Consider the following 20,665-nt stretch of genomic DNA (forward strand, 5'->3'; position numbering starts at 1 on the left):
CATGTCTGTTTCATTTATTAAATAGTTTTGGTTTTCTGCTTATATATGATGCTTTCATAATTATATGCTGTTTATATAATTTTGCTTTGCTGGTTTTTCTACTCAGATCTTAATTTTTTCCCGTGTCAGTATGAACAATTCATGAACATTCCATCTAATGGATGTGCCATACCCATTATTGTACAACATTTTGGCTGGATCAGTTTACTCAATATTTTAAATAAAACTGCAAAGAACATCTTAAGAATAATTTCACATATTTTTAGTTATTTAAATATTTAGAATTATTTTCTTAGATATACTTCTGGAAATGGAATTGCCTAGTCAAAAGATATGAATACTTTAAGATACTGGATGGGGTTTGAAGGAAAAACATGAATAAACTTGATAATAAAGCCTTTTGTTTCTGGATTCAAAAATAAACAGCAGAATACCAGAGTGCTAGAAATGGGAATCAACGAAGAAACCGTTTAACTCGATTCCTTCATGTTATAAAAAAGTTAGACTTAAAAGAGGTTGTATTGCTTATAATCACCTTGCTGGCATGGGCAGGTAGTAGCAGATACATGATGTGGTTGCAGGTTTCCTAAATTCCAACACAGTGCTCCTTCTAATGACCATGGATATCTTTTCAGAACTGAGTGATTCTGACATAGAAGCAGAAGATATTTCAAACAAATATTAAAGTGCAAACCATGAAACACTGCAGTTTCATTTGCAATGTAATATGTTTAACTCAGAGCAACCCCCTTGTCCTTTTATTCCACCATACACTAAACATAAATGAAGAGTGTATCACTGTCTGGGTTTGGAAGAAAATCCCCTTGTACCCTAAGTATTCTGATATTTAACAATACCAATAAAGTTGAATTCTTAATTGTGCTATAATTCCACGAGAAAGAAATTTTGAAAGTTTAATAGAGTTAGTTTCCAAAAGAACACACATTTTTGTGAGAAGCGTTCATCACACGGGGCTAACTCATGATCTAGTGAGACTATGCTGTCGTTTTGCCCTCATCTTTCGAGGCATCGAAAAAAAGGGACATTTCAGGATTTGCTTTTTAGCACTTATAACTCAACTTGGGAGAATTATTCTTGCATTTAGTTTATGTAATTTTTATAAGAAAATTTGTGGACTGTGTTCTAATTAATATATTTAAAGCCAAACAAAGTTAATAAACTTATAAACTTCATTTTTTTTTTACAGTGCAAAACTTGTTCATAATTAAAACTTTAAAATATCTTCCTAGGGCCGCTTGGGTGGCTCAGTCGGTTAAGTATCTAACTCTTGATTTTGGCTCAGGTCAATCCTAGGATCATGGGATTAAGCCCCCTGTTGGGCTCCATGCTGAGTGTGGAGCTTGCTTAGGATTCTCTCTCTCTCTCTCTCTCTCTCTCTCTCTCTCTGCCCCTTTCCTCCACTCACACATGCTCTTTCTCTCTCAAATAAAAATAAAAAAATCTTTTTATAACAACATTTTCTATTAGTTTATAATTTGTGATAAGTATTCTCAAACTTTAATTGACCAGGAGAAAATACATTTTTATAAAGATAAAAAAATTACGTTTATAAAATACTTATACGTGATTTTAAAATCATTTACCTTATAAAAGTGAGAAAAGATGACAGAAGCCAACAAGCTGTTTGGCTTCTCATTACTTCAGTCCTATCCATCTAGATTGTGAATATTCATTCCATCTTTTCTCGTCTCCCCATTTTGTATGTACTCAGACTTTCTTCTACATTGTGACACTTCTCTTCTCACTATGTTTTTTCTTATTTACAAGATAAACGGTCCGTATGGTCACAAAGCATCCTTGCATGTGTGATGGGAATGCTATGGTAGAAGCCCTTGCACAGAGGAGCAGTCAGTGAGGTGGTACAGAGCACTAACTTCTCAGGAATGGACATAATATAAAGAAATTCCCATCAGTCTTGACACAAGCAAGTCCATAAATATCACTCTCAATTGTACTTTAAGAAAAATGGGACAGGGGCACTTCACTGGCTTAGTTGATTGACTCTTGTTTTTGGCTCAGGTCATGATCTCACTGTTCATGGGTTAGAGCCCAGCATCAGGCTTTGTGCTGACAGTGCAGAGCCTGCTTGGGATTCTCTGTCTGTCTGCCTCTCTCTCTCTCTCTCTCTCTCTCTGCTTCTCCCCCTCTGTCTCTCTTAAAACAAATAATAAACTTAAAAAAAAAAAGAAAAATGGGACAAAACCCTAGAAATTTAAAACTCCCTCTTTAAAATTAGGGAAAATATTTCCCTTCCCTTCTTTTTCTTTGGGCATTTAATTTAGAAAATTTGTCACTGCTTTGGGGAGAGGGGAAAGTGGGTGATGGGCATTGAGGAAGGCACTTGTTGGGATGAGCACTGGGTGTTGTATGTAAGCCAACTTGACAATAAATTGTATTAAAAAAAGAGTGGGAAAAAAAAGAAAATTTGTCATTGCAAAGGGGTTCCTCCTTCTTTGAAATGTATGTAAATTCCTTTGAAAACTAGATAGGTCTGTATGACCTAGGCATATCTTTTTTTGAGGACATGGGAGCCATCTCTTTGAAAGGTAAGCATCAAAAAGTATAGAACCTCTATCTTCCAGTTTGTGGGAGGGTAGGAATCTAACTCTGGTGTTCGTGGTTGCAAAACTACCTGTCATAAAGATATGAGAAGTTTAATTTTTGTCTGGATAAAGCCAACTGCCAATTAGTTAACATAGATGGTCACCCCAATTACAGATGACTTTATGATGAACTACGCATGACAAATGGTGCTTTCAAGTCCTCTTACTTGAGGATTAGCTATTATCTATCTTGAGAACATGCATAGAATGGGTTATGTCTGCTTTGCTATATTAAAGAGTGAGATTTCTTTCTGTTTTTGTGAACTCTTAGCAGATTATCTGTGATGTGCATCACATTCTGGGTGTTCATTTAATAAGAAAAGTGTTTTTCTTCTTTACAACTATGTGGAAAGGATTTCTGGGTTGGGAAAAGATTTTTTTTTTAAACTACATTAACAACAGTGTAAAAGGAGGGTACCATTCCCACACTAAAGATGTTTTACATTTTGATTTGTTTAAAAGTAGGACTTTAGACACATTTCAATTTCTTTTATGATCCTTCCATGTAGCCTTGAGGAAAAGGAAATATATCCTGGAATTTTGAACTTAATATGTAGATTGAGAAGGCAGATGAGACATGAGCCCTTGGTGGGCAAACAAAGCAAATAAATAACCCTTTGAAATGAAAAACAACCAATTTCAATCATCTTAGGTTGGAAGCTCAGGGACCCAAATTCTCTACCAAGGGCCATCCTCAAATAAAAGGTCACTAGATCTAAAGATAATGACCAAAAAATAAAATGATGAAAACATATGAAATCAGCACTGACAGTGAAGACATTCCATCTTGTGAACAAGAAAAACACTGTCTTTTGGAAGATAAAATCCAGAGAGCACCTTCCTCCCAGGCAGAGAGCACTTCTGCATTGACCCAACAATGAGAGGTGACCACCATCCTCCTACGCTTCGTGGGGACCAGTGGTGCTTCTGCTGGTGCTCTAACTTTAATACCCCATTATGCAAAGCAAGAAGAGCACAAACATAGTAAGACACAAAGAGCATGTAGCATAAAAGGCCATAACTCTTGTGTCCTGGTAAGGAGGCTTGGGTTCAACAGAAAATCCTGTCTTCACAAATGAAAGAAAGCAACTATTTCAGGACCGGTTGTAGCTTCTAAAGTACAGTAAATTGCAGCTAGAAGAAAAGAGTTGCATTTCTTCATTTGTACCTGCTAGCTGTGAGGAAGAGGTGAAATTTCAGCCCCTTCTATCCCATGCTAGGTTTCCCATTCCTTTTCCATTTCTCCCCATCCTAGAGGAGTGTTAAGGAACAGATCGAGGCACCTGAGTGAAAAGTTGGAAACAACAAAGCATTGTCATTTTCTTCTGGTCCTTGGGGCTGCGTAAGTAAACTAACTAAGTAGTCAGCCCCTCTTGCTTTCTGTCTCCTCCTCACATGCAGCTAATACGGGTGATGTGAATCCAGGCTGCTCTGTAAATCTAGCCATCTTGGAACATCACTGTTTTTGACTTTCATGCAATTTGTCGAAGGATGGTAAACTGCCTTGGGAGAAGCAGAAAAAAAGTCTGTGTTGTTATTGACAGACTTCATGAGGAAAGTACCATTAATTGAAAAATATTTCATGTGCATGAGTGTGTGTGTGTTTATTGTATAACTAGTTCTGAGGGTAGTATCTACCAAGCTGTTTAGATACTTTCATATGTGATAAGTTTTTCTGAGAAGGGAGAGTTATGGAAAAAGTTTCTTATCACAAATTGGAGTACTTGCTTTTAATAGATGGTTACATAAATTATCATGCATCCCTTTTCTCTTTGACTGCCAGGAATCCCATAACTAAGTTCGATGCTCACTTGTAATACCTTATTATTGCATAAGTTTTCTAAGTATAATTTGCTTGATCCTATCTGCCACACCCCACCCCAATTCCCATCTAAGTCTTGATTCTTATTATTAACCTCTTTTTAAAATTGGGTTCATGATTTTGCTTCCTTTGATTTTTATCATAAGTTATCTGAAATCAAACAAATAGAATCATAGTCTTTCAAAAAGCCTTAGTTATGGATTCTCTAAGGAATTATACCATCTAGTCTCCCTTTACAGTTACTGTGTTCTTCCCATGTGCAAGAAGGTATTTATTCATGGATATTTATGCATTAAAAAATAACAAAAGACTGCAAACAGGCCATTCCTTCACCTAGCAGAAAACACCCTGTAGCAGAACTATTTTAATGGGCATTATGCCCGTATTTCTATAACTGTTTTAAATTAAAAGGTTTATAACTTACATTTGTTTAATATTGAAATATGAGGGACATACTATAAATTAGCATAATCTTTTTCTCCCCCCAAAAGTATCTTTTTAGGCGGTTATAGAAACTGTTAGCCTATTTAGCTGACTGTATGGATTTTAGCAACATCATCATAGCTCAAGGCTCCTTTAAAATAACTTCTTAAAATAATTGATCATAGACCTTTCTCTTTGAATAATCATAATAATGAGAATCACTAAAATTTGTAGAGCATCTATAACAGTTCCAGTCCTTAAATATGTCATCTTTCAGGAAACTCTTATTCCTCTTTCAAGCAGATAAAGAAGCAAATGAAGAAGAGACGGAGTTCATGTCACTGAAATTGCTGAGCCAGTTTTAGGAGGCAGTCCTGTCTGACACCATTTCCACCAAACATACTCACGTAAAACATCTGCACAGTTTTAAGCCACCCGCAAAGTGAGTACTGGGGACCTTTTCTGGTTCAACAGCATTTCATGTTCGCTTGAGAAGTGTGAATTGAAGAGAACTCACCTTCAATTACCCAGATATATATATATATATATATATATATATATATATACTCAGCTTTGAGTTTTAGAAGTGGACTTTTTTTTTCTCTTGTGCATATCTGCGACCACACTTTTCCTTGCCAGTAATTTGATTGCCCAAGACTGAATCAGGAGCTAAAAGAGACTGCGATTGCTACATAGACCCAGAGACAACTTAATTTCAAGTTGAAGCTTGTAGGCATGTCAGTGCTGGGGCTTGTGTCCATTTTAAAAGGGCAAAGGCATCAGCACAGGGGGTGAGAGGAACAGTTCCCTGTCCTCCTCACATTCCATTTAAAAACCACAGAGTCCATTCCTAGATGGCTTTCCGCGTGGGCCCACCGGAGTAGGTAGGTGAAATGGAAGCCTTTACCAGTGCAAAGGGAGACGCTGATACTGAAAGTATTAAGCTTCTGAAAATGTATGTGTATTATCCTTGATATTATAAAAGGAGACAGAAAATAAATAAAATAACCAATAGCTAACTGGTAAACATTCCTCAGCAAACAGAGCAAGTCAGTGAAGTGGAGATATCCAGGATGCTTTTCCTCCATATTGATTTTTTGCTATTTTGCATTAGGTGAAATTAGCCTCTATTGCTTTCATTTCATATGATTTCATTTCAAGGTCCTAGGAAACATTTTGGGTCACCTGAAGGTCCCTCTTCTCTATGTTGTGCTAGAGTGGCCATGAGGATGGTAACAGAACTCACGTAGGTCAAGTGGTAAACAAATCACCAGAGAGATTTTGCTGCAGAGTCACCTTACTTGGCCCAGACTCTGAAAGTGTTTTGGTCATTGAAAGTCCTATAATATAACCTGCATTCATGTTATCGCCACTAATTGTGGTGATCTTAAAATGGTAATACTATAGGTCATCCTAAGACAATCGTAAGGGAGCCTTAAAGTTACTTGCAGTGGCAATCTGGATGTCCATGGTTGTCTCTGTGAGGTGGGAAGGTTGCTAAGAAAGGCATCTGTATAATAACCACAAAGCCATATTTGGGAATGATACCTAGTAATATCCATGCAATGAATAGGATGACACTGTGTTTATGTGTCTCACTGCCTTGTGCTCCCTGTGACTGGGAGGGCTGCCTCTAGGTGAATGAAAACCTGTTCTTGGTCAGCTATGATAAGTAGTATCTTTGTTCTCTGGTTGTCAGTTTTACTCACATCAGAGAGGAAAGGTCTGTCTCCTTTACAAGCAGAAACAAAACCATCATACAATTATTCTCATTTAGCTACTATTTAGCATTAATTGGGACTTGGCATGCTGGGAAACTCACTTCCTGGGGGAGGATTTTATTGTAGAGCACCATAGATACTGTGTAATGTACATAGCACATTCGAAGCAGCAATTTATTAAAAGTCACAATATTTTCCCTAGAGAATGGATTTGCTATTCACCATTAGGACTAGGTCCAATATTTATGGAATGTTCACACATGATTAATTACGTTTCATTTACAAATAGCCTCTAATGGGAGACATTTTTATTACAAGTGCTATTTTAATGAATTGCTATCTTTATGAATTCCTGTAGAAGACTGAAATAATTTCTTTTCCTTCCTTTCCCCAACCTTACCCCTGAGCCTGCTGGGGCTTCTCATGTCTTTCTTATGTCTTCTATCAGACTCATGTGATCATCCCCTCACTTGTCTAAGCTGGAAATCTTGGCCATATTTGTGACTCACTCATCCTTCCATCCCATTGCCAATTGCTCACCATATTCAAATGGCTCCTTGTTTTCTGTAGAATAAAAGCTGAATCTCCTTAATCTGATAAGCAGGCGTATTAAGATCCTGACAGCCTGAGCCCCATAGCATTCCAGTTATCCGTTCTTTGCCTTCACCAAGTAGACTATACTAGTTCTCACCATGAGATGCTCTTCTTTAATTATGTGTCCATTCCCTGGTCACATTTTCTTTTGCCAGCATGCTCTCTTTCTCTTTGCCTATGAGTGAATGCCTGATTGCTCAGAAGTCAGATCAAACGTCACTCAGACTTCCTCCTCCCCTCCCCTTAGGCAGGATCAGTTACTCTCTCATTTGTTTTCTTATAGAACTGTATGTATACTTCATTTATGTTCTTTATTTGTGTGTACATTTAACTCATGAATACCACAGTAAATATTTTAAGGCTTTAGTATGTTTTTAAAGTTTTTTGTGGCTTCCATGTATACTGTGTTAATTCAGCACATGATAAATGCTTGGTGAAGGCTGTCTGGCTAAACTGAAAATCCTGTTAAAAGAAGTAACAAGGTTAAGGGCTCCTGGGTGGTTCAGTCGGTTAAGCGTCCGACTTCAGCTCAGGTCATGATCTCGCAGTTCTTGAGTTCGAGTCCCACATTGGGCTCTGTGCTGACAGCTCGGAGCCTGGAGCTTGCTTTGGATTCTGTGTCTCCTTCTCTCTCTGCCCCTCCCCAACTTGTGCTCTGTCTCTCTATGTCTCTCAATAAATAAATAAATGTAAAAAAATATAAAAAAGAAATAACAAGGTTATCCCTCACTGTGTATTCCATGTAAATACTACTTTGCGGTTCATGACAGAGATGAAATGGATGCAGGTGAAGGAGAAAGTCTGATAGCAAATCATATACATCCCCAACAGGGTAAAGAGATCTGGAGACATAACAGTTTAGGGCATGATGGTAAATCAGAGGTTACTGAGAACCCGAAAAATAATTTATTTTTATTTAATTTTGCTTTCTCCTTGCCTTGTGGCCTTGGCATTTGCTAGTTCATTTGCCTTGAAAAGCAGTGACCACAGTGCCTAAACTATAGTAGACGCACAATAAATATGTCTTGTATGAATGAATGAACAAATAAACGAAGAAATGAAATTATTCCAGCTTTCTCATTTCATGGATAAGAGACCCAAAGTTACAAAGAACAGGAAAGCAGAAACAACCTCTTTTCAAGCTGCCACCATATGCCCTGCACTAAGATTAGGTGCTTTTGCCTCAACTATTCATTTTATCCTGTCAAGAAAATTCTACAACTATTATGTGAGATAAAGAACCTGAAGCTCAAAATTTGTGCCCCATGATCACAGAGATCGGTTGTAATTCTCTGGTTTTTATACTGTGTAGTGTAGTCTTTCCTTTGCCACCTGCTGTCATGGTAATCATGGACAGTGTAAGTGATTATTAGTTTTGCTGGGTAGGAATCTCTGCTTTTTTATAATCTCTATGCTTAGATAGGGGCAGGTGAGTAAATATGCGGAGCAGTGATCTGGCGGCAAGATCACTAGAATTGAAGGCTGAAAACCAGTGTTCAGTTCCTGATCTTGTTATCTTAGTTCGGGCGAGTCCTTTATTGTTTTGGAAACTTAGTTTTTTCATTTATAATACAAGGCTCATAATACAAACCTTGTGGACTTTTGTGGTGAACAGATAAATACTGACTCTGAAAATACAGTGTGTCTACATAAAAAGGAGTTATTACTATTATTAAGCTTATGTAAGAATGAGAAAGTGTGTATAAAAGGGTGTTCTTAGACGTGCATTCCACTCTCTTTTGCTCCCTTTGTTACCTCTTTGTAATTTCAGTACAACCCAGCCTTCATTTGAGTAAACAGATGAAAACAGGATAAATAAGCATTTCTCCACCGATGTAGTTTGTATACAATATATCAGATTAAATGAACTTCTGCTTTTGATTCTTTTGAATTCACAATTCAACGTAATTTAGTAATAGAGAAATAATAGTTAAAAAGACATCTGTTTCTTGTCACAAGCTTCTATTCTCATAAGAAAATCAAAACAGTCCAAGAACAGGGAAAATCAGAAAATCAACATCACTGCACAGTGGTAACTCTTTGATGAGAAAAAATTTAAAAAGCCACCGACAGTTTGTTTTGTTAATTATTAAAAATACGGCTTTTGAAATGTTCTACATTAGAGGCAGTTCTATACATACATTTAAAAATGAAGCTGATCACAAAAGAATTTGCATTTTTTAAGTTTTTTGTAAAGGTATCCTCTACCTTAAACAAGGTACAGAAAGTATCACTTCACTTTGGCTGGTGACTTCATTTTGGACCTTTAATACCAATATTGTCTTATGATCATTTATCAAATTTGTTAAGGCCTGTACCTTTCCATTTTTATATAAATTTTTAAATTAAAATGAAGTAAATTCACATAGCTAAAATAATATGAGCAATTAAGACATATTTTCAATATCTATTTTATGATTTTTAATGGTCATGCATTAGAGAGCCCTGGGGCATTAGCATGGATAAGACCTTGGCACTCATTTAATTCTGATCTTTTTTATTTCACAGCTTGGGAAATGAGGCTGTGAGTGGCTGAAAGAAGGAGATACGCTAGTTCTCAGAGAACAAAGATGAAAAAAACCAACTCCAAGCTATCTTTTGAGTACTCTTCTTACTGTACTATATTAGAATATAATCAATTTTGACAAGTAGAACTCAGTTCTCCTTTATCCAAATAATATCAGGTTAAAAAAGGGGGCCTTGCTCAACACTTACATTAGTTCTTTGGATGTGGATACTGATGGAATGAAGACACATATCTGGGAGACGACCAAATAAATTGGATGACAGGAGATCTCAATAGCTTGGAACAATTGGCCAAGTCTAACAAAAGGGGATTTAACAGAGATATGCAAAATTGGCACTTAACAGTACAAAAACCAGTGGCAAAAGTTCATGAAGTGGGACATATGGCTTAGCAACAGAACATTTTTTTTTTCAAAAGTCGCTATTAAAAAATTTTTTTTAATGTTTTTATTTATGTATGTATTTACTTAAAATTTTTTAATGTTTATTTATTTTTGAGAGAGAGACACAAACACAGAGGGTGAGTGGGGGAGAGCAGAGAGAGAGGGAGACATAGAATCTGAAGCAGGTTTCAGGCTCTGAGTTGTCAGCACTGAGTCTGATGCTGGGCTCAAACCCATAAACTGCGAGATTATGATCTGAGTTGAAGTCAGACACATAACCGACTGAGCCACGTAGATTCCCGTTTTTACTTATTTTTGACAGAAAGAGAGACAGAGAGTGAGCTGGGGAGGGGTAGAGAGAGAGGGAGACACAGGCCTCAGGCTCTGAGCTGTCAGCACAGAGCCTGACGCAGGGTTCAAACTTGTGGAACCCTGAGATCATGACCCAGGCCAAAGTCAGAAGTTCAACCAACTGAGCCACCCAGGCACCCCCCAAAAGTGGCTATTTTTAAAGAACTAAAAGTTCTGTGAGCTTACTCTTGTCCTCTTATCCAAATGAACTGAATTTTACTTAACATGATAGACGTTTATACAGAACAATAGAGAGGCTAAATACAGTTTTTTGTTGTTTTTTTTTTTATACATATATTTTTCAACGTTTATTTTTATTTTTGGGAGAGAGAGAGACAGAGCATGAACGGGGGAGGGGCAGAGAGAGAGGGAGACACAGAATCGGAAACAGGCTCCAGGCTCTGAGCCATCAGCCCAGAGCCCGACGCGGGGCTCGAACTCAAGGACCGCGAGATCGTGACCTGGCTGAAGTCGGACGCTCAACCGACTGCGCCACCCAGGCGCCCCGAGGCTAAATACAGTTTAATTTTATCTATCGAGCATTGAGATTATAAATGTGGACACTGATAAACTGGGGCAACGAGAGGGGAAAGACTGGAACGTTAAATTGACTCAGATCCAAGTATATTAGGAAAGGTTAAAGGTATTAAGTAGGTCTCTTTGGAGAAGGGAAGGACTACATTTGTTGTTTTAGAGAAATAGAGGTGAAATGAGCATATACTTTGTGACAAAAGAGGCTAAATGATCAGGCGGAAAGAACTCAAGGTATGGCAGCAGACAGCATGAGTCTGAATATTGGTGCCATCATTCTTACAAGTTGTGGGACTTAGGGAAATTCCCCAAGAAAATGTGTATCAAGGTCTTGATCCGTAAGATAAGAGCAGCAGTATCTACAATGCAGGATGGTTACGAAAATTAAATTAAATCAAACTCCATGAAAAATACCTACAGTACATGGCATGCAGTAGTCACAAGGTATTGTCCTTTCCAGCACGTTGGCAGGTAAAGTCATGAAAGATTTTTATTAGATTTTATTTGAGGAATATCTTGTAGAGGGGTTGTTTTAGTGGAGATGAGAAGGTTAGGTGTACAGATCCCTGCCAATCCTGGGTGACATATCTTTATGTTGATTGTCAGCATTTTGTTGTACTTTATGCCAGGAAGGATTGTTCTTTAAAACATTTAATTCCTTATAAGGTTATGTTGCTTTTTAAAGTTGCAAGAAGTTTCCACTACTATATATCATAAAATTGCTTACTTACCTATAAAGTGCAGAAAGGGGCCTCTTGTTTCCAGGTTTTGGTCTGTATGGTTTGGGTTCTCCTGCCATGTTGATATCTAAAAGCAAAAAATAATATAGCACTGATTAGGAAAAATTAATCCACTTGAGAAAAATAAATGATGAGATTTTTTTTCCTTTCGCCATTTGCCTATACAAATGTTATATGCTATTCATTTATTCAACAAATATTTGCTGAGCATCTACTTTAGGCCAGGCACTGTTTGAGATATGTCATGTACCAAACAGGTAAGATTTATGCCTTTGTAAAACTAACCTTCTACTGGGGGGAGAAATAGATGGCAAACAACAACAACAACAGCAATGAAAACAAACAGAAAAATTCATAACATATTAGAAAGCAATAAGTACTATGGAAAAAGACAATGTTGAATGAGGTACAGAAATCAAGAATGCTTAGTAAAATGAATAAAGAATGAGATATCCTTCTTTTTTTTTTGAATGTTTATCTATTTTGAGAGAGAGAGAGAAGAGAGAATCCCAAGCAGGTTTCATGCTGTCAGCATGGACCCCGACGTGGGGCTCGACCCCATGAACTGAGAGATCACAGCCTGAGCTGAAATCAAGCGTTGGATGCTTAATGGACTGAGCCACCCAGGTGTCCCCCAGATATCCTTCTCAACTGGGTTTTTGCGAGAAATGTCTCAGTTTACATACACATTTGCATGGATCAGAGCTTTGTTCTTAAGAGGAAATTAACTTAAATGATAATATCTTTCATCTATGTAGGAAAGGCGTGTAGAAGAGTGGAACTCTAGAGGATACCAGGCTTACTGAAGGGACAATACAACACACACACTCATAAACTAGAATGTGCAGTTATAGAGTTCTTGGGTAGTCAGAAGAAGAGAGTACAACTTTTGCCTTTGTGAACTAAAATCATGATAAAATCTCTGGGATAAGGCAATAAGATGCTTAAGTACCTGACAGAAGAGTATTTGCATACAACTGCCCAACCTCTGTCTTAAAGAAATGTGTGAAACAGTTAAGGGATTGGAAAGTTGGGTGACAAAGGTTTGGAAAATCACATAAAAACCAAGATTTAATAAAGTTAAAATTTCTAAATCATGATAAGAAGGAAAATCTATATCAAATATATCAAAATAATGTTTGGTTTTTTTGACATTATTTTGATAGAAAAGAAGGAGAATACTTCTCTTTCTTGTACAGTGGACTAAGTACACTGGATTAGGGAGGAATGAGTGACCCGGCAGTGAAAACAACCAAAATTTCTAGATAAAATACAGCTGACCCTTCAACAACACTGGTGTGAACTGCACAGGTCCATTTATATGCAGATTTTTTTCAATAAATACAGTACAGTACTGTAAATGTATTTTCTCTTCCTTATGATTTTCTTAACATTCTCTTTTCTCTAGCTTACTTCTATTGTAAGAATACAGTAACAAGAATACATGAAACATACAATATATGTATTTATTGTTTATGTTATTGGTAAGGTTTCCAGTCAACAGTAGACTGTTAGTAGTTGAGTTCTAGGGGGAGTCAAACATTATGTGTAAATTTTTGACTGCACAGGGGCTCAGTACCCCTACTCCCATGTTGTTCAAGAGTCAACTGTATAATATATCTCTTTTTTAAAAAATACAACATTGAGGGGCGCCTGGTTGGCTCAGTCGGTTAAGCATCTGACTTCGGCTCAGGTCATGATTTCACCATTCGTGAGTTTGAACACCACCTCAGGCTCTGTGCTGACAGCTCGGAGACTGGAGCCTGCTTCAGATTCTGTGTCTCCCTTTCTCTCTGCCCCCTCCCCTGCTCATCCTTTGTCTCTGTCTCTCAAAAACGAATAAATGTTAAAAAAAAAAAACTTTTTTAAAAAGTACAACACTGAGCTAGTAAAAAAGTAAGGAGTTCATAGAAGCCTATGTCTGAGTCAAAGCAGGAAAGGAACTCAGATGGAATTGGAAGACTGGCTCTGGCTTAGTCCTTGAAGACACTTACTGAAACCAGAACTTGAGCTTTAGCTTTTATGTCCTTGTGAATTAGAGGGGACAGGGGACAGTGCCCACAATAAAGGGTATGAACCATATAATTACTGAATTCAATACCCATATGGGTTAAAATCTTTAAGAAGAAAAGGAAACTTCATCCTTCTTCCTAATAAGGAATATCTACAAAAAATTCTCTAGTAAATGTCATAGTTAATAGTGAAATATTGGCTACATTTTTTTTTAACATCAAGGTATTTGAGTACTTAATTAGCTAATTTTTATATTATGTCTACACCCAACATGGGGCTCAAACTTATGACCCGGAGATCTAGAGTCGCATGCTCTTCCAACTGGGTCAGCCAGGTGCCCCTCATGTCAAGAAATTTAGAAGGGTATTCACTAGTACCAATTCTGGATTTCATAGTGCATGAAGTAAGACAGGAAAACAGTACTAGAAATGGGAAGGAAGAAATTAAACTGTCATAACTGTTGATAATAACTGGGTCCACATAAAAACTCCAAAATATCCATGGACTATTACAATTAATAAAAGAGTTTAATAAACTTCTTGGGTTCAATGCCAATATACACAATTCAAATTCATATCTCTATACAGAAATACATGTTTTAAAAATATAATTCTAAAAGATATCATTTGCATAGTATAAAAGTAAAGTACCTAGGGATAAATGCATTATAAAATTTTAAAGTTGTTTATAAGGAAAATTATATAACTATATTGGAAGATTTTATGGTTACCTCACATAAATAGAGAAATTAGAAAACTTGATATTTAACAAACATTTCAATTCTCCTGAAGTTGATTTATTGATTCCATATAATGTCAATAATATCACCAAACATTCTTTTTATATCTGTGTGGAGTTGGTAAGTTAATTCTGAGATTTACATGACAGAGTAAAAGGTCAAAATAACCACTTGGAAAAAAACCCAAAGGTGGCAAACTTGCCTTATGCAGACTTATTTTAAGCTACAGTAATTAAGACTATAGTATTTGTACAAAGATAGAAAATGAAACATTGCAACAGAGTAGAAAACTCCCAAACTGAAACACGCATATAGGAATGTCTGAATTATGACAGAAATAACATAGCTGATCCGGGATTAAAGATAGGCTTCTGAGGCTGTAACAACTGATTACATTACTGCGAGGATAAATATGAACTTGAACCTCTACCTTACACTGTACGGAAAAATAATTAATTACTATCAGATTAAAACCCTAAATGTGACAGGCAAAAATATATAACTTTTTTTATTAAATTTTTTTTTAAGTTTTATTTTTCGTATTTGAGAGAGAGAGAGCGAGAGAGCGCATCAGCAGGGGAGGGGCAGAGAGATGGAGACAGAATCTGAAGCAGGTTCCAGGCTCTGAGCTGGTAGCACAGAGCCCAATGTGGGGCTCGAATTCATGAGCAGTGAGATCATGACCTGAGCTGAAGTTGGAAGCCTAACCGACTGAGCCACCCAGGCGCCTTCCCCCCTCCAAAATATATAACTTTTAAGAAGAAATACAGTAAAATATCCTTATGAGATCAGAGTATGAAAGGATAATCCTAAACCAGACATAAAAAGCACTAGCCTTAAAATACAAGATTGATAAACTTTACTACATTACAGTAAAATAAAAAGAATTTCTGCTCAGCAAAAGGCACAAAAAGACAATGCAAAGAAAGGCCACAAACTAGATGAAGAAATCCTTGACAAAGTATTTGTTTCTGGAATATATGAAGACTCATTTATATGAGTCAAACCACCAAATAGAAAATTCGGCAAAGCTCTGGATGAATGAGCATTTCCGTTGTACTCAACTTTACAATTTTTTTTTTCAACGTTTATTTATTTTTGGGACAGAGAGAGACAGAGCATGAACGGGAGAGGGGCAGAGAGAGAGGGAGACACAGAATCGGAAACAGGCTCCAGGCTCCGAGCCATCAGCCCAGAGCCCGATGCGGGGCTCGAACTCACGGACCGCAAGATCGTGACCTGGCCGAAGTCGGACGCTTAACCGACTGCGCCACCCAGGCGCCCCTGTACAACTTTTAAATACAAGATTTAATTGTGTCTTCAGGCCAACATGGCTTATTTGGAAGCCAAGGCTCAGGTACTCATGACTCAAGAGCTGTTGGCCTTGAAGGGACCATGTAAATAAGGCAAATGACACTGTAACAGTAAAATCTGTGGTCAATGATGGAGAGACATCCTGAGGTTTTCTTCTCTAATTGTCACACATTGTGTAAGTTTCCCATAGGTAGGACTAGAAGAAAAATGACCGAGATTCAATTTTCTGCCATTCTTATAAAGATAGGGGCTTTGGAGTAAAATACTGAGGTACAGAAAATAAAGTGTTATTTCTTAAATTCCCAAATTTAGAAAGAGTCATACCAAATACTAATATTTAGAAATCCCATATTGTCTTCAAGAAGGGATATGGGTTTAATCATTCTCAACAAATTTTTTTTGAGATCATCCAAAATATCCTAGTTAAATTCCTACTTGTTTTACAGAAGTATCTATAAAGTTACCTCTATATCAAGAAGGTGGATTCTATTATCTGAGTATTAGAATTATATTCTTGTAGAGAGAGTCAGTAAAATTAGGTAAGCACCATTAAAAGGAGGTCTCTTGAAGTGTTTATGTTTGGGTACAATATACATTATACTGTGTGGAAGAACTCCCCCAAACTGTTTCCAGGCATAGGGATGAAGCAGACGGGAGTGAAAGCCTTACCCACGGTTAGGAGATGACTGGAGACAGGAGACCTCCACAAGGAGGGAGATGGGTATCTGCATTTTGTCCTATGACATTATAAGCCTACGTAAGGACCAACTAAGAACAGACCCTATATTTATTTTGAAGTTTCAATATTTCAAGTTAGCATGAAAAAAATAGGTGGAAAAAATAAAAACTTACTCTAAAATTATTCTTCTAGAATTAACCTCAGAATCAAACAAACTGAAAAATATCCTGTTGGGCTAATAACTATATCTTTTCTCAGTAAACTACTTAAAAACATATTAAATGTTCTAAAAAATTTAATCAGTTTTCCTTGCTTCTTTATATTGAAGCTAAATAAGTGATGTCAACATACCCTGACAGAAACAACTATAAAGTTAGAGAACTGGAAAAAGTCAATGAGATGAACCTATTCTGGTTTGAGGTAAATGAGATGAGGCAAATGGAGACAGGTACTGTTCCAAAGTGTCATTCTCAGAAATGATATTCAAAACATGTAAATGCATTTCTTTGACCGATTTTTGTCAGTGTGCGACAAAAGATGATGGTAACAGCATTCTATTAGTTCATGCTTTATGACTCTTGGGAAGATACCTCTACTTCAACACCCAAACACTGCGATCCCCATTTTATGTTATTACATTGCTCCAATGGCACAGACTACTGAGTGTCTCTCTTTGACTTTGGACTTTTATCCTGCACGGTGTTATTTATCCAACAGGTGTTCAGTGGGTCTGTCTACTGGTTGATTAAATTCATACAGACCAGAAGGTATATCCTTGCACAGGTTGTAGTGTGTCTAGCCAAACACACTGTCAGCACATTTCCTAAAGTGACATTTATTTGAACTATGTTTTGGAAGATGTTAACAGGTATATTGCCAAACAAATAAATCATGGTAACATAAGTTTTGTAAAAATGCTATAATTTATCTCTCTCTTGGATATTTGTAATGCATATGAAAGGATAAGATTCTGGAAAAAAAAGAAACATTCAGTTATGTTTAACTCAAGTGTGTGTGTGTGTGTGTGCGTGTGTGTGCATGTGTGTATGAACACAGAGTATATTTTGGATGACACACGTGTAAACATTCAGCAAAATGGTGTCCTCCCATAACACAGGTTTATGAAATACACTGAAATATTTAGAAAACATTTTACATTTATTTTTTTGCCACGTTTAAATTTGGAATATCCTCAGGTGAAAATTTATTTTCAACTGCGTATATTTACACTACTACAATAAATAGGCCCTTGCTACTTACCTCTACCACTAGTGATCCCTGTTGGCATCTTCCATTTCTAGAGGAATTTAACATTGACATTAAAGTGATGCCTAACTTATATTCCTGGGGCACCTGGGTGAGTGTCTGACTTTGGCTCAGTTCATGATCTCACAGTTCATGAGTTTGAGCCCCATGTCGGGCTCTGTGCTGACAGCTCAGAGCCTAGAGCCTGCTTTTGATTCTGTGTCTCCCTCTCTCTCTGGTCCTCCCCCACTCATGCTCTGTCTCTCTCTCAAAAAAAAACCCATTAAAAAATGAAAGTGATGTATAACTCATAGTATAATAAAGGTATATACATCATCAATATCATTTTTTAGATGGAAAAAAATAAAAGAAATTTTTTCTAAAAGAATTACCTATAAGTAATATAATCTTGAGATTTTTTGTTTTGTTTCCTTTCCCAGTTTAAATAAAAGTTTAAATAATTCAGCCATGGCATATAGACTGCTCGGAAAACTCATTCAGAGCCTTTTATTGTTCACATTTAAAAGATTTAGGGATTCATTACTATTCCATTGAATAAAAATTCAGGAGATAAAATAGTCTGTTATGTTTGACAAGTGAATGCATGAAACCATACATTACCCTAATATAAGCACCCTATCATTTACGAGTGTTTTTGCATTTATTAGTTTAGATCCTCAAAAAAATCCTGTGAAATAAGCAGAGCAGGAGTCGTTATTCCCACATCATGTACATAGATGTTTGAGGTACCGAGAAATTAAATGGCATTCGTAATAATATCGTTAGCTCAGTTCACTACAACTGTCTCTCTTATTGAGCATGGCCCATGTGCCAGGCACCGACTGATACCTTGCCCCTGTCCTGAGAGAGAGGACTGTCTGAGAGTCAGCGGCAGCCTTGAGTCAGAGCTGCACCAGACCCACAGTCTAGCACTTTCCCACTATCACATTGCTCTTAACCGGATTTTGGATGTCACATTTTCTATGCCACTTAATGCTGGTTTGGCTGTGGAGAGTAGCATATAAAGTAATATTCTCTGAGTCCCCAGGAGTTTTGGCATCATGGTGCAGGATGTATGATGAAAAGAATGCTGTAGGGAGCAATGGGGGAACCATGATCCACCCAATTGATTGCTTGAGATTGAGATTTCTTCAAACCCTGTGGTTTGATGGAACTGCCTGGGAGTGTTTTTACTCTAAGGAAAAAAAAATGCGCCAGACTTGCAAATGCAAGTACAGCCTACCTTGTGCTCTGAAACATGGACATTTCAAGCATTTTAAGCTGAAAGCTGAAAGTGGAGCCAATAGGGTCAAAAGTACCTGGGTTTCTAATCTTGTTTTTTTTTTTTTTTTTCCCCTTCACGGAATCAAAGCTAGTTTTAACACTTGAAAAATGTCCTTAATAGTATGTTAAAATATACACTGTTGTGGGAATGAAACTGTAGTCTAATTTTACTGGGTAGTCACTGAATTGTGACCATTTTAATGAGCCTTTGGACCTGGTTTCATAAATTAGTTCTGACGCAGCACTATGGCATGCTGGCCTCTGGTTATTAGAATACTAATGCACAGATTGCTGGTTGGCCAGATTCCCATTTGTTACCAGAAAATACTCTATGCTCCCAGGCTCTGCCTGCAAGGACAAATACAAGTGGAAACTTGGACTTATTACTAATTGCTTGGTGAGTCTGATCACCATATGTGACTTAGGCAGATTCAAACTGTGTTTTCCTCAATGAAAACTGAAGTGAAAGAAGTGGGCATGTATAGTTGATGCCTTTTTTTACTTACTGTCTATTGTGTTCAATGGTTATATTAAGAAGAAAATGAAAATGCCACAAATCATTCATTTTCATTGATCAAATAGTCATCGAACCTGCAGGATGCGCCAAATATGGGGTACATGTGTATGAACGCTGTGTTCTCTAGGATATCACAGAGAGAGACAAGCCAGCAGCTAACTACAGCAAATACGATAAACACCACAATAAAGAAGAATACTGTGTGCTTTGGGAACACGGTGCCCCACCTTCTATGGCTGAGAGTGTTCTTAAGGATCCATTCTTGGTGCATAAGGTGGTTTCCTTCAAAGACACCGGTTATAATGTTAGCTGTTTCGCTGACCCACATCAATCAGCAAACTCTTATGAAAGCCTCAGTTCCATCCATTAAGCTGTAGAGACCTGTTTCTGTTCTTTTGTTTGTTTTATTTTGCTTTTCTCATCCAAACTCCCACTGGCTACTCGTTAAAATACTTTTGATTTTCCTGAAGTGTAAGTGGCCATGAAATCTGAGGAAACTTTGTGGCATTGGTGCATATTTAATCAACGTCTAGTTTAATGTTATTTAGCAGAGAATACAAGCACATTTTCACATAGGTATGAAGCAATTTTTTTAATCAAATTTGAATTTACTTAATTCTTAAAACTTTTAACTTGCATCGTTTTGTCTCTATCACTTTATCTCTTATATTACCTTGAGTAAATTTTTTGAGGAAAGTTTTTCTATATTCTATGAATATCTCTAAAAATCTCTCCAAAGGTAAAAATGAAGGACTATATATGTTTTATTAAGAGACAAAGTCTCCAGAAACCAAATGAATCAAATCTAAAATGTGGACAATGTTCACCAGCAGCACCATGAATTTGTTTAGGACCTTGCGTAACAATTTTACAAACACACCCAATGACCTATTGGTATTAATAGTAGAGACAACTGTTGTGATAATAAGAACTACAAATACCTGGTAAAAAATAATCTTAGCCACATGTTCATTATCAGTTCATGGACTTAGCAGTATTAATTTCTTTGTATCCCAAGAGTTTATTTAGTTTCATACTTGAGGATAGAATGTTCCTTAAGGAAAGTAAAATTCAACCACAGGATCTGGATTAACAGTTTCCTTGAGAACACTCAGGTTTCCATCAGTGAAGCACAGCATATCTGAAGATTTGGGTATTG

General features: G+C 36.9%; 1 protein-coding gene across 9 annotated transcripts in view; it reads right to left on the reverse strand.

Annotated features, from left to right (window-relative positions):
• RALYL (RALY RNA binding protein like) overlaps positions 1 to 20,665 on the reverse strand; it is a 718,636-nt gene that overhangs the window by 141,904 nt on the left and 556,067 nt on the right. For all 9 annotated transcript variants that reach the window (XM_040487491.1, XM_040487494.1, XM_040487487.1 and 6 more), the window contains one exon: positions 11,707 to 11,782. In XM_040487491.1, coding sequence (XP_040343425.1) covers positions 11,707 to 11,782 — 76 coding nt within the window. The remainder of the gene's footprint in view (positions 1 to 11,706; positions 11,783 to 20,665) is intronic.

Source organism: Herpailurus yagouaroundi, unplaced genomic scaffold (genome assembly GCF_014898765.1).
Source record: "Herpailurus yagouaroundi ecotype Mexico unplaced genomic scaffold, PumYag 165, whole genome shotgun sequence".
Taxonomy (NCBI): Eukaryota; Metazoa; Chordata; class Mammalia; order Carnivora; family Felidae; genus Herpailurus; species Herpailurus yagouaroundi.